The following is a 15,585-nucleotide window of genomic DNA, read 5'->3' as shown; positions in this document are numbered from 1 at the left end:
TGTGCCGAGCTTAGTAACTTGTAACACCTCACTTTTGTGCGAGAAGGCTAATAAGATGACCTCTACCAATAAGGACTCGAGAATCCTTGTCGACCGAGACTTGGATAATAACCAGTCGGCCTCGAAGCAGTGCTGTCTATCCAAACTGAAGGTGTTTCTTGGTTGGCTGATTCTACGGCTCCAGTGCTGTTTATCCAAACTGAAAATGTCGCCAGTTGCCTTCACAGTGCTATATATCCAAAATGAAGATGTGTTGGCGGGAAGAAAGGGGAAGAAGATAAAATCTCAAAGTTGTTGAGAAGCTTTGCGCAGGACAATTTGTGTGTTGAATTGGAGGGGCTTTCAATGATGCACTCCCTTCTCTATTTATAGAAGCAAATCCCCTCATGGCCGAACTAGAAATGGACTAGGATTAGAACTCCTCAACCCAATCCGATTAGGTTTCGGCCAATCCTAAATCCCATTGGATTTTGAACTAAACTCTTTAACAAACCGGATTCATCCCCTAATTCTTAGCATCCTTAGTCTTAAAACTCCTTGTTGCACTAGGATTCGACTAACTCACTCTTATCTAAACCAAACCTCTTTGTAATAGGATTCGGCCGGCCTTGACTATATTACCCATAACAAGATTCTAGATGAATGCTACTGGGACGAGAATGACTCTAAGCTCGGCCCAAAATAATATTTTGGGCCCAAACAGTTGTTAAGTCCATTAAGTTTTTTCGTTTAAGATGCTAATGTGGCATGCTAATGATCCAATGTGTTGCATATAATTTAGGGCATAAGTTGGGTCAAAATAACTCTACGGGGCAAAGTGGGACTCCAAAACACTTCGAGGAGTAGCACGGTAACTAAGCCTAAATATTTGCTACATTTATCCAGGGTAAAAAAATAAACCTCGGTCCATTTCCGCTGTCTTGAGTTGGATAAAAGTTGATACAGAACAACAACTCCAGCTGCATTGACAGAGTGTAATTCAACCAAATGCAGAAATTCTTCAACTTGATTAACTTTTTTGCATTTTTTCTGTTTTTCCTTGATATGTAGAGATTCCCGCACATCTTTTGGGTCGAATAGAATAAAGGAGAATCAAAAGCTATAAACAGGAATGTCAGTTTGTACAACGAGAATAGGTGTGCGTAAATCATTTCTCTATAAATTTCCTAAACTTCCACTAATTCCAACTTCAAAACGTTCCCAACAACGTAAAGGAAAGTACTCGGCTTACGAGGAGTTATTTCTCTTTGCAAACAAATCACGATTTCATGATTATATACAAATAGCCAATCAGTGATGTTTCAGAGGCACAAACAATCTTGTAGTGGGTAATCTGTTTGTCACCACTTTTCTTCAATAAGTTTGATGTCAGTGTGAACAGGTCAAAACATCCATCATCGAGACGAGTAATTGGGGCAACCCACCACAATAGAGGCAAATGTGGAACCACCATATATGTTATTAGGTCAAGCCCACCATCATCCAGACATACAAATCTTATTTAAATATCTTATTCTATCTTGCATTTCAAGCCAACCCTAACAAGGCCCTATCATTACCTGTGAGACTATTTGATAACTATTTCGTTCTTAATTTGTAGTTGTCACTTTTCCCTTTTTTGAATACTTAAAACTAAAATTTTGTTTAGTAATTACTTTTATTTTTTCTACTTAGTACTACGATCTAGTGGTATTCCTTTTTACTTGTAGGTGAAAAATCTTAGATTCGATTCACGCCAAAAGCGAATAGGAGCCATATTATTATGGCTAGCTCGGTGTGAGACTTATCACACTTCTCCACCCTCTTAGTATAGATAATATTATTTGTTCCAAAAAAAAAAAAAAATTACTTTCAGTTTTAAAAAAAATGAAAACGGGGAAACAATAATAAGAAAACTCAAAGGCAAAATTTTGAAAACTCACGGAGGAAAATTTTAGTTTTCGTTTTTTTATTTATTTATTTTTTAACTAAAAGTAATTACCAAATAAGATTTTAGTTTTTAGTTTTCAAAAAATTAAAAATAAAATAATTATCAAACAGTCGCCGCTGCGATGGTGACTTTGGCACCCCATTTTATGTCCTCCACTATTACCTTCGACTTTCTAATGTTTTGGAAAAAATAACTCGTCAAAGGAGAATTAAAGGGAGAGTGCCGAAGGAGAAAATGGGAGTGGGAGTACAAACAAACGCTTAATTGAAAGGACTTTCTGCCGTAAATAAGCCTCGTTGAAATATCTGATGAACGTGCCAGGAAGCGAGCGACATGGTTTGTCACTTGGGAAACAGCTTCCGCATTACCAACAATTGCTTACATCCATGACTTCACATAGATGTTCTTGACCAGTGTTTTAATCTCAACCCTTGATATCAAATCTGACAAACTACTAAATGATTTAATCTCAACATTTGATATCAAATCCGACGGATTATTATGTGTTTTAATCTCAACTTTTAACATCAAATTCAGTAAACGGGACTCTCTATTCACAAGGAAATTTACTAAGCATATGCGAAATCGAAAACACATTTAAAACACAACTGAATTTTATTTCATATCATAAGAAGGATACATCGCAAAGGGTGCCTCAACTGAATTTTATTTCACTAACAATATTAAGAAGTTGCAGAGCACATTCCATGAACAAATGGTGCCTCAAAAAACAGGGGCTTGGAGAAAAAACAAATCTTTTCCCCGAAAGGAAAAGGATTGTCGAGGCAGACGCATAACAACGCCGCCAAGGCCGAAGCCCCCAAACACAAGGACACCACACATTCGGAACTGCCCAAAGCAACCGGATTACATGACTTTTGACAAATCGATGACCTCGGAACTCTGATCCCACCCTCTGAGGAAAACATACGACCCAACCATCACGTACGGCATACAAGTAAAAAAACGTGAGCGACTCGGTAAAACCAACACTGGACTGACTTAGAACTAGAACTAGGTGTAGGAATCCTAAAAGAGCTTGGCCTACGCATTGGACATGGGCAAGCAAAAAGTCGAGGCTTCCTGCACCTAGCAATACAAACCAGAACTACTGGAAACCGGAAGGGCAACCTAGATCAAGCACCCCAAAGCAGTTTGCTCAGGGATATATACGGCACAAGTACCTGGAACAGATCTCCAATGATAGGAAACCTGCAAAAAAATGGTAAATGGCCAGTTTTCCCTGGTAAAAAGGGAACCGGGGCACTTGACGACTAAAGACCCATAGCTGATGGACCCAAAAACTAAATGAACTGTGGCTACTCACAAAAGCTGACTATGATTTGTGGACTTCCTGACTATTTCAATCCCGATCACTGTGGTTGACGATTCTGATTCTGAAATGAACAATTACCCGTTTCTTCCCAGCCTAGGAAAGGATATCACAACGCCACAGCTGCTCCACGAGCCGGTCAACAGTGCTGCTGCTGATTGCGTTGCAATGCTGAAGATTCAAACCATGAAGGGTCTGACCCATTTTCACCAAGGCAGGCAAACTCTTGTCGGATACTAAAGGGCACCCAGATACGGAGAGGATCTGCAGATTTAGCTGGTCTGCACGGGCTAGGGATGCAATTCCAAAATCAGTGATTGCACACCTTGAGACGTCAAGATCACTAAGCAATGTGCAGTTCCCTGCAATAGCTGCCAAGCCCGCATCGCTGACCATTCTACAGCCTTCAAGGTTTAGGACTTCCAGAGTCCAACCATGTAGGCCAGCCATGGATGAAACCACTTTGTCTGTTAGATTCACACAACCGCTGAGATTAACCTTTACCAGGCCAGCCTCACAGTTCTCAACCAGTGGGAGAAACCCAACATCTGTTATACTCTCAAGACCACTGAAGTCTACATGCTGCAATTGAGGGCAAAGTTTACCCAAAAGAGCCAGGCCAACGTTCCCAAATCCAGGGCAGCTACGAATCGACAATGATCGAAGAGATTGGCATGGAGACACCGCAGGTGATCCAAAGTTTAGATCTTTCAATCCCAGGCAGGAAACAAAAGCCAGAGACTTCAATTTTGAACCACCAGTTGACAGAGCACCAAAAAGCCCAGATTGGGTGATCCTGTGGCACTCCTCCAAATGAAGGCTCTCAAGAGATCCTGCTGCTTTGCAAAACGATACCAACCCACTGTCAGATATGAATAGACATTTGCGAAGGCAAAACTGTTTCAAGTCCGGGCAACCTTTTCCTACTGCTTCAAGACCTGTATCCGTAACACCTTGACAGGATGTAACAGTGAAGGACTTCAACTTCTGCAGTCCCTGACCATTGCCCATGACCCAGAAACCCCTCTCAGTCACATTCGAGAGGCTGGTAAGGACAAGATCCGTAACAGCCTTGCCATAGTGTCCAATAACAGCAAGAGACACATCAGAGATGGTCAAAGCCTGAAGCTTCACCTTTGTCAGGACATAAGAGGTCGAAGATAGCAAACTAGCAATTCCGTGATCCCCAACAAGATGGCAATTCTTGATTGAAATGGATCTGAGATTGGGGCAGCACTGGCCAATTGCTTGAAGACTTCCGTTTCCAATGTTGGAACAAGACTCAAGTGATACGTCAGTCAAATTGGGACACTTCTTGGCAATTGCAATCAAACCCTTATCAGATATTGCAGGACACCGGGAGAGGTCAAGCTTCTCTAACAGATGACAGCGGTTAGCAATCTCGCACAAGCCCTCATCTCCAATAGAGGACATGTTCCACAAAGAAAGAACCCTCAGAGAAGGACAGCCATGGGATATTGCCTTAAGGCCAAGGTTTGTCACCCCACGAACAGAATTGTTTCCACGGATCATAAGCTTTCCCAGTCCACCACGACTAGCAGTTCCAACAGCCATTGCAGCAAGTCTAACATCTGTTGCCTTCTTTCCTTCCAAGCTCCTGGAAAGATATCCACAACCCTCAACTTCCTGATCTTCAGCCTTATTTCCAGAGACCTCATCCTGAGGCTTGAAAGATTGGTTGGTTGTGTTGCTGCTGAATTCGTCCCTATCAATATTACTTAAAACATTAAGCCACCGCTTGGAAACGCATGCACATGCACTCCTTTCCTCACCTCCAGGAATTCGTTTAAAGATTTCAAAGAGGCACTCATCTGGTAGAACATTTATAGACACCTCCTTCTTCTCAAAATATCCTCCGCTAAAAATGAAGGGGGCACTGATGCGAGACCTCTTGCGAGGAGGAAAAAGGACATCAGCATGATGTCCAAGAGACAACAAGAGGCCAGCTTCTTTAAGGTTTGTGTATATTCCCCCGGGGCAAAAATCATCTTTACCTGCTAACCAATAACACAATATTAAAATCCACAACATGTTACAAATCCCTCTCTAAGGCAACATAATAAATTAATGAAGATCTAATCAAATAAACATGTTCAGCTGAAATAAAAAGTTCATCCAGAAACATTAGAAGAAAAAAATAATTCCAAATTGAATTCAAAATTAGACTTTCAACCGAGATCTAAGATAAATTTGGGTCAGACAGGTCCCTAACTATTTGAAGACAGATCATAATCTACCCATATTATTAAAATTCACATCAGATCCATGATCGGTTAATTAATCCTCATCTAATTTCAGAAAGCAATTAATTCACCCAAAAAAGAAAAAAAAAATACAATAACCCCAAAATTGAATACATGAACCAAAAGGCTGATCAGATCTTAGGGTTTCAAATCCAAAACTATTTCATCTAAGCCCCCTAAATTATTATTCTAAATCCAAAATATTATTAAAAAATGAAACTAAAATCATCAAAATTCACAAAAACAAGAAAACCCAACAGATCAACAAGCTAGCTCATCAAAATTCCAAATATCCCATCTCTGATGTACAAATTTAACAGCTAAACATCATTCAAATCACAAATTCCAAACAAGCGGACAATTATTTAAGCCCAAAAACAATAAATTCAACAAAAATACATAAAAAATCTCAAGACTTACCGGAGAAACCAAGTAGCTTTGACATGGGTGCAACTGAGAAACCTCCGGGAGGCCGAAAGTGCAAAGCTTTCCGCCAAAAACCCCTCGAAAGAGAGCAAAAAAGAGAGACCCGGAAACGATTAAGGCTGCAACAACGATCAGTAAAGGTTGAAGGCACTGATGCATGAGAGGTTGGAGCTATACGGACATGGAAACCCTATCAGGTAGGGCAAAAAAGGAGAGATGGAGGAGAGGGAAAGAGAGGAAACTGAGAGTAATGAAGAATGGAACTAGTCTGATAGGAGATTTATTGTGAGTGATGGGGCTCGGTACGTGACAATACACGCAAGATTAACTCACATGCAATGCATTTGGGCTATGAAAGTAGGTTTCTTTGTAATATTCTCCCACCCATCCAATCAATACCACACAAACCGCAACCTGCCTTTTTCCCCTTTGGTTTTTGCTTGGGAGGGTTTGCGTAGTTAGGGTGTTTGGGATTTGGATCCCATCCAGATCCAAATTGTGGGATCTTAAGAATTCTTACATTTTAGTCATTCATTATGTATCGTACGGTTATAAATTATTTAAAATTTTTATTTAAAATTAAACACAAATAGTACTTGACGAAAAATGACCACACGATGTACGATGAACGGTTAAGATGTGAGGATTCTTAGGATCCCCACAAAGTGGATCTGGAGAGGATTCTCTTCCGGGGTCTTTGGACACAAGGTTAGGTTTCGAGATGATGTTATCAACACATCCCTTTTTACTTTCCACACACTTTCTGTTCGTTCATATCATTTGATTTAATTCATTTGATCTGAGGTTCGAAGATTAAGAAAAGATATGTGAGAGAACACTCCTTATTGGAATAAGATTAATGTGAAAACTCTTTGGATTGCTTCCTGGAGGGTAAGAAGATTGCTAAGAGTGCTATTGCAATGTACGGAGGAAAATGGAGAATGAGATAGTATTTTATATAAGGAGTTTTAACGGAAAACTTATAGTAACGTTCAGTTTAACGAAAAGTCACATTTTTACACTAAAAAGTCAATCCTGATACTATTCATTTTACCCTATATTTTGTCCTTATCATTAAAATTCAAAGTTTTCAAGCTCTTTTCATTAGTTTTCCTTTTTATTATAAGATAAAATTTACTTGATTGTCTATTATGTTAGATTTAGTCCACGACAGAAGATTTCTTATTTATTATTTATTTTGCGAAGCAATGTATGCAGTTCGATTTTGTACCGGTACACAAAAATTGGATTCGTTTCGGACTTTAGTGTCCAGAGTCTAAGAATCAATTCATCTGGATCGCACAAATTGAATCTAATGGTCCCCATTAACTTATTTTCCTGGCCCACCGCACAAAATCAACGATTCTGATTTCTTTTACACATCAATCAATAATCTAGATGTTTTGATTTTTAGACTATGAACACTAAAGTCCGAAGCGGAACCAATTCATATACATCCTCTTATATTATATTTACTCCTTTTTTACTTATTGGGATAGAGGTCGATGCGGTACGATATTTTGCGGTTTATTTTTTATTTATGTTAGATTTTCAACCTTTTACTTAATTTTTTAGAGGCCGTCGTTAGGGCTCCTTTTTACAATGCACAGAATACCTTGAAAGGTTGCGGTATGCACAGAGAGAGAGAGAGAGAGAGAGAGAGAGAGAGAGAGGGGGGGGGGGGAGAGAGGGATGACATGTACGGATTACCTCTAAGCTTTCATTCTTTCTTTAGCTCTACTTTTCTCTATAAGGTTTGATATCCATACATCTCTTTTTACTTTTCATACACAACTTATTAATTTTTATCATTTGATCTTTTTCAATTCAGTTGATCTCACAACCAGAAATTAAAAAAGTGTATACGAAGTAAAAAGAAGTGTATGGATAACATATCCCTTTCACTATAGGATCCTATTTTTTTACCCAATTTGAACTTGTTGCTTCCCAAATCAAATGTTTTCATTTGTAAATTCTGTATTCCATAATGCATGAAGAAAAGATTACGCAATTTTTTTTCAATGGTAGATAACATTAAATGGTACAACAAAGGAATTGTCGAGAATAAAAATATAAGATTTAACCATCATAAAAGTACAATCTAACAACTAAAATACTAACGAGACACTCAATCTTCTAATGATTTTCTTCATTTCCTTTTTCCTTCCAAGAAAAGACTAAAATTTAGTGTTTTTTCCTCCATCTCATGTCACAAAGAATAAATGCTATTAACATTTTATAATGTTTGTTTCAAGGGGAATTACAAGAGGATCAAATTCGACAAGCATGAGTGATGAATCAGAGCGACTGCGAATCAAAGTCGATCATTATAAATAAAAATAGGACTCGTGAATCTGCCATTTCTCCATAAATCCCAATACCACATTCCCCATAAAAATCACGATTGTGATTCTTGACTTTATACGATCCTCATTCATGCTTTGATTTTTAAAATGTCATTCAACGGAGGAATTCTAAAGTCTGATTTCCGAATCAACTCATTCAGACAGTCCAAGAAATAAAAAGAATTAACCTACTCTATCTCTTGATTTGTCATGCTAATCCGACTCCACTTTAGTCTCACCTTCTCTCTCACAACAACTGCACTCTAGTTTCGCTACGCAAAAACTTCTCCGTTTACTGCTCGGATAACCATTTCACTCTCATTGCCCTCGTGATATCTTTTCTCATTTGACATAAACAATAATGTCAATGTGTGTGATGTATTAACCTTTTGTATTATCCATATTTTTTCCTCTTACTTTAATTACATAGCATAACATTGGTGACTTAAAGCAAACCCTAGGGAATATTGAAATATTCAATACTCCAACCATTTTGGCACAAGGTTCTAAGGGTGTTAGTCGGATGGCAAGCAAGTGTCTAGTGCTTAGGCGAGACTTAGGTGGTTTTTTTTAATTTTAAGTAAACTTATTATACAATAAATAAATGTCTACTTATAATTAAAAAGAAATACATAATTGTATTGTGCTACATAAATTGTAAAATAAGATGACATATAGATTATAAAATAGGACATATTGAAAACATGGGGAACAAGCATATAGTGAATATTTATCAAAGTATTCAACAAGTTTCTTACAATTTATTGAAAAAATAAAATAAAAAATGAAAGTTATCTATCTTCTATATAAGTGAGAGTTACGACTTAAGCGGATCTATCCATTATAAATTTTCAAACGGTTAAGGAATTAATTAAGGTAGTTGCCAGCCACGAGACCTTTGCGGCAGTGGATGGAGATTTTTAAAACAGTGATTTTGCATCATTGTTTCCTTGAGATACATCCACTTGTATTAATTAAAGAATTAAGTCCTATGTATGCAGTCCCATGATACCTACAAGAACACTTTAATATTACTCTCTTTCTCCCTGTCTCGATTCTTAAGCAATTTGAAATTGGTGCATCATATGCATGTGTACCTCCTATGTTTGACCGTTTTCCAATTCATCCAAGGCTTTTGTGCACATCTTTCATTCTTTGAATCCTTGCTTTTGAGGCTAATTAATCACAGTTTTTTAATCCCAATTAAGTTTATAATTAAGCAACGAAATCTAGCGGCTTGAATTATAATAAGAGTAATGTTATTTATACCATGTTTTTATACCACATTTCTGCACCATCTTAGGTGGCATCTGATGTGGACAGTCATATCATTTGAAAAATTTGCAAAACCCAAGGAAATGAAGGAGAAAGACTCATCGTATACCACAATCATTATTTAGTTAACTAGTTTTTCTTAATTATTAGTTTATTAAATAATGAACTAAATTTAAAAATCTGATTAATTCAAATGATGTAGCTGTCCACATCAAATGCAACCTAAGATGGTATAAAAATGTGGTACAAAAATATAGTATGAATAACATTACTCATTCATTAATTAAAATGTCGGAAAGTATACTAAAATCCACTACAAACACGCTGTCACGTTGATGATAAATTAAAGTTTCCGTCTTATTGAGACTAGTAAAAATCCTTATTCCTTGTTGGAACTAGCAGTGTGCTATATTATGTGAATGTTTGTGTTGTTTGTTCTTTATATCTGCATATTTGAAGTTATTCTTCAATAATATGCAAAAGGGCCGAGGCTGCGTTTTAATCCGACTGCACCTACAATTCCAACACGCAAGAACTTGGATTGGAAGGTTTTTCAACCGCGGCGGCGAAACCTCAAATGTCCCCAATATTTCATGTTGTCTTAGTCAGAAGTCGTACGAGACCCATTCCAGTCAAAATTTCAGAGGCACAAGCATTATGATGCTTAATTTGCATAAATATACAAAATCTAGCAACTTTAATACAGGTTCAGATCATCAGCCAGCTAAACCTAATTAATTAGCATGCAACATCACTGGCTGGCTTAGTGGGTCTATCAATATATAATTAAGAATTATGTTTTGCATTTGCTAGGAGGATGGATTTTGGATCGTCTCAGTCAACAGAATCCATATTCCAAGATTCTCTGAAATATGTTTTTTCCAGCTAAATATTAATTTAAGTTGTAGGTAAGGACTTCTCATGGAAAAAGAAGAAGAAAATCTTATGACATCCCCTAATAAACCTAAAAGATTTGTTTTTTATTTTATTTTGAGGGATCATGCTGGCCAACTTATTCTTGATTTCTGTTTTTATCGTCTACATGCGTATCTCAAGTGTACAATTAAGGGCTCGTTGGTTACTTAAGATTGAATTAGATTGAAACTTTATAAGATTCAAGGTGAAAAATGAAGTTAGGGGTAAAGAATTCTCATTTTTCACGGACTTGGGGAGATCGGAAGAGGTAAGTTTCATTCGAGAGTAATTCATCTTCTATTTTCAACCTGATTAAAATTTCTTTATTTCTTGCGTCAACATGCTTTGAATCTAATGAATTATCCAATCTAATTTATTCCTAGACCACATGTGCCAATTATACTTTCACCGATTAGAATTTGAACCTAAAATGTCTTACTATTTTTTGCTCTTCCTTTTCCGATTAACATGTTGACGATTTTCATATCCATATTTAGTTTATCCTCAAAGTTACCATATAAACAACCCATTCCCCATTTCCTTATCTTATATTAAAAAATTAAATAACAAAAACATTTTGTCAGCTAATAATGCAACTGTATCTAGGAAGGTATAAAAATCAAATACAGTGTGGAGTTGAAATATTCAATTTGGGGTTTAAATCTTAACAGACTTTAGGTTTAAATTTTAATTTTTTTTATGACAAAAGCTATCTTCTCACTAACATCTCACCATGAGGACAATTAATTAATTTTTTTTCAATAATTAATCTGAAGCATTTTGTTTATGCACCTCAATTATTGGCCCGGCAGGCCCATCTTTATCTTTATATAGGTCAAATGGAGATGGCTTACATCCATTTTCAATGTTGGAAGGAGTGGGACAAAACATGGTGCCTGAATGTCAATGTCTACTGTGTAGTATGAAGACAAACAGAGTGAACAAATGCGGAGGAATACTCATATAAAATGGGTTCCTTATCACGTGATTTTTTGGCAAAATAATGTATTGGTTGTTATAAATAGGCAAAAGTTAGATGGATAATCTTTTTAAGGATAGAAGCAAAGCAGATGTAAAATATCATACTATAACTTTAGTAGCTATAATACAAAAAGACGACAGATAAAGAGAGGGAGAGATATTGATATTATTTCTCTTGCTTTCTTTTGTAGTGCATTTGATAACAGACGAATGCTCTATTTATTGAGAGACTCTCGTAACTACAATCATCCACAAAACAATGATGATACTTTTGAAAGTATCAAACAATATTCCTAAGTCTCGTTCTTTTTGAGTGGGCATACATTCATCCATCAATCCATCAATTTTACAACACTCCCCCTTGGATGCTACATATCAACATCAATTGCCTCGTTAAAACCTTGCTTGGAAAAACTCAGTGGGAAAAAACCATAGCGAATGAAAAAAGAGTACAACTTTACATGGATGGTTGATATAGTTTTAAGTATGCTTATGTTGCCTCGTTAAAACCTTGATAGGAAAAACCAGTGGGAAAAATCCTAGTCGAAGGAAAAAGAGTACAACAAGCATGTATCATGGATGCTCCCTCTGATTCCGCATTCTTCAAATTTAGCTGATTAATAAGTCGACGTAATCTGATACTTTGCACTAACTTCTGAAACGTACACTTTGGTAGAGATTTGGTGAACATATCTGCCAGATTTTCATTGGAACGAATTTGTCTGACTTCAATAACTTTAGCCTTCTGAAGCTCATTTGCACTGAAATTTTTTGGAGATATGTGTTTAGTTTTATCTCCCTTAATGAATCATTCCTTCATTTGGACAACACATGCTGCATTATCTTCATGGATGATAGTTGGATTGTCTGTCTTCGAAGGTAGACCACATGAATTCCGGATATGATGGATCATTAATCTTAACCAGGAACATTCACGACTTGCTTTATGTAAAACAAGTATTTCTGAGTGATTTGAAGATGTTGTAACTAATGTTTGTTTTGTTGAGCGCCATGAGATTGCTGTATCTCCATTAGTGAACACATATTCAGTTTGTGAGCGAGCTTTATGCGGATCAGAGAGGAAACCAACATCTGCATGTCCAGCAAGGATCTGGTCATTTGTGGATTTTCCTGAGTAGAAGAGACCCATGTTTGTTGTCCCACGAAGGTATCGCAAAACATCATTAACTCATTTCCAATGACGAATTGTTAGAGCAGAGCTATACCTTGCTAACAAGTTAACTGAAAAAGCTATATCTGGTCTAGTACATTGCGCTAAATACAATAAAGCACCTATTGCACTCATATATGGTACTTCTGGACCAAAGACCATTTCATCATCTTCTTTTGGACGGAATGGATCTTTCTTAATGTCCAAAGAACGAACTACCATTGGCATGCTGAGTGGATAAGCCTTGTCCATGCCAAATCGCTTCAAGATTTTTTCAATGTAAGCTGATTGGTAGACCAAAATTCCATTAGCACAATGCTCAATCTGTAGGTCGAGACAATATTTTGTTTTCCTGAGATCTTTCATTTCAAATTCGCTTTTCAGATATTCAGCAGTTTTATTGAGCTCTTCAGGAGTTCCAACTAGGTTTATATCATCAACATATACAGCCACTATAGAAAATCCAGAATTGGATTTCTTAATGAACACAATGGCAAATGACATTGTTGATATATCCTTGTTTGATCAAATATTCACTGAGATGATTATACCACATTCGTTCAGGTTGTTTCGGCCCATACAATGATCGTCTTAATTTGATCGAGAGCATACATCGTGGTTTGTTAGTTGTTTCAAGCAACTTAAGCCTTTTTGGAACCTTTACATCAGGCGGAGTTTGGACCGATCCAAAAACACCTCGTCTTTCCAAGGAATTTAATTCTGTCTAGATTGCATCTTTCCACTTAGGCCAATCTTGTCTCTGTTTGCATTCATCAACAGAGCGAGGCCCAATATCATCATTTAATATGATTTTAATGGCTGCTGCGAATGCGAACATATCATCGATGATTATTTCATTCTGATCCCACGATTCCTTTGTACATGCATAATTTATGGAGATTTCTTTGCTTTCATGTACTACTGTCTCTTCAGGGACATGTGTTTCATCAAGGACATTTTCTTTTTCTGGAAGTACAGAATCATGAATTGCGGATTTTTCATTCATTTTTTCTTCCTGAATGATTTCGTTTGGATTTAGCTATGTCTTTGTCTTTCTCTTTCGAGGGGCTGAATCTTTTGAACCTGGGGGGACTACCACACTTCAGGCGTGCACCAGATGAATCATTCACTACCATTTTATTTTGTCCAACAGGGACATCAATTCTTGCAGGTGCATTTGCAGCTGATATATGTGATTTTGTCACTTTCATAGCATCATTAAATGCATCTGGCATTTGATTGACAATACTTTGAAGATGAACGATCTTTTTCAATTCATTTTCACATTAAGTGCTACGTGGATCAAAATGAGACAAGGTGGGTACAACCCATGTCAGCTCTTGCCGTTTTTCTGGAACGGTCTTTTCTCCCCCTAATGACGGGAAGACAGTCTCATCAAAGTGACAACCAATAAAACGAGCTGTAAACATATCACCTGTCAGGGGTTCCAAATATCTAATGATATATGGTGAATCAAAACCCACATAAATTCCCAGTCTACGCTGAGGTCCCATTTTAGTGCGTTGCGGTGGTGCAATAGGCACATAAACAGTACAACCAAAAACTTGTAAATGTGAAATGTTTGGTTGATCTCCAAATACGAGTTGTATTGGGGAGTATTGGTGGTTGGCTATAAGTCTCAATCGAACCAATGATAAATCATGTAAGATGGCATGTCCCCATGCAAAAACTGACAATTTTGTTTTGATTAGCAGAGTGCGAGCTATTAATTGAAGCTGCTTGATCAATGCTTCTGCTAAACTATTTTGAGTATAGACATAAGGAACATGGTGTTCAAGATCAATGCCCAATATCATGCAGTAATCTTCAAAGGTTAGAGACATAAATTCACCAGTGTTATCAAGTCGAATTGACTTAACGGGGTAATCTGGGAACTATGCTCACAACTTGATTATCTGAGTAAGAAGTCTCGCAAAAGCAATATTTCGTGTAGATAAGAGACAAACATGTGACCATCAGGTAGATGCATCAACCAAAACCATAAAATATCGAAATGGTCCACAAGATGGTTGCATAAGTCCTCAAATATTCCCTTGAATTCTTTGCAAAAATGATGGGGATTCAGCATCAACCTTTAGTTGTGATGGTCTAATTACCAACTTCCCTTGAGAATAAGCTTTGCAAGGGTTATCATTTGAGATAGCAATGTCTCTGCTCAATAATGGATGTCCATTAGAGTTGGTAATGATTATATGCATCATGGTGGATCCTGGATGACCCAAACGGTCATACTAAAGCATGTAATCTTGTGAATCAATGAACTTCTGGTTCATGACAGCATATGATTCAATTGTCCTTATGTATGTATAATACAATCCACTCGACAAACCACGCAACTTCTCCAATATACGATTCTGGGTATCATTGAAGGTAATGCATATATACTCCACATTTTCTGAACTTTTCGTTTCAATGTGGTATCCATTTAAACGTATGTCTTTGAAACTCAACAAATTTCGAGTAGATCGAGTAACATACAATGCATTCTATATGACAATATTGTTCCACATCAATGAACTTCTCCAATATACGATTCTGGGTATCATTGAAGGTAATGCATATATACTCCACATTTTCTGTACTTTTCGTTTCAATGTGGTATCCATTTAAACGTATGTCTTTGAAACTCAACAAATTTCGAGTAGATCGAGTAACATACAATGCATTCTATATGACAATATTGTTCCATTTGGTAACATAATATAGGCTTTCCTTGGGCCTTCAATTACATTCGATTGACCTGATATTATTGTTGCCCTTACTCTTGTAAGCATCAAGCTTGAGAAATACTTTCGATCATGAAGTATTGTATGTGTGGTTATGTTATCTACAAGACAAATATCTCCGCGATTTCTCATGTTTTGTTCAACTACCAAGAGCACAGATATCAGTTGGTTGTATTCAGTGAAGCCTCGTGCTCTATA

General features: G+C 37.0%; 1 protein-coding gene across 1 annotated transcript; it reads right to left on the bottom strand.

Annotated features, from left to right (window-relative positions):
* Positions 1-2,522: 2,522 nt before the first annotated feature.
* On the bottom strand, positions 2,523-6,224 carry LOC137717251 (EIN3-binding F-box protein 1-like). The gene is made up of 2 exons (XM_068456554.1): positions 5,948-6,224; positions 2,523-5,278 (listed from the first exon to the last, which is right to left on the bottom strand). The coding sequence occupies exons 1-2, from the start codon at positions 5,970-5,972 to the stop codon at positions 3,360-3,362; spliced, it is 1,944 nt and encodes a 647-aa protein (XP_068312655.1). The 5' UTR covers positions 5,973-6,224; the 3' UTR covers positions 2,523-3,359.
* Positions 6,225-15,585: the final 9,361 nt, after the last annotated feature.

Source organism: Pyrus communis, chromosome 15 (genome assembly GCF_963583255.1).
Source record: "Pyrus communis chromosome 15, drPyrComm1.1, whole genome shotgun sequence".
In the NCBI taxonomy this organism is placed as follows: Eukaryota; Viridiplantae; Streptophyta; class Magnoliopsida; order Rosales; family Rosaceae; genus Pyrus; species Pyrus communis.
Note: the sequence above shows the minus strand (reverse complement) of the source record. Positions and strands in the feature narration are given on the sequence as shown.

What these genes read in the sequence shown, in the direction of transcription:
- LOC137717251 (XM_068456554.1), bottom strand. Translation starts at nt 5,972, where the DNA reads ATGTCAAAGCTACTTGGTTTCTCCG. An exon ending in AAAGCTACTTGGTTTCTCCG is followed by an intron (nt 5,279 to 5,947) that starts GTAAGTCTTGAG and finishes ATTGGTTAGCAG; the next exon opens with GTAAAGATGATTTTTGCCCC.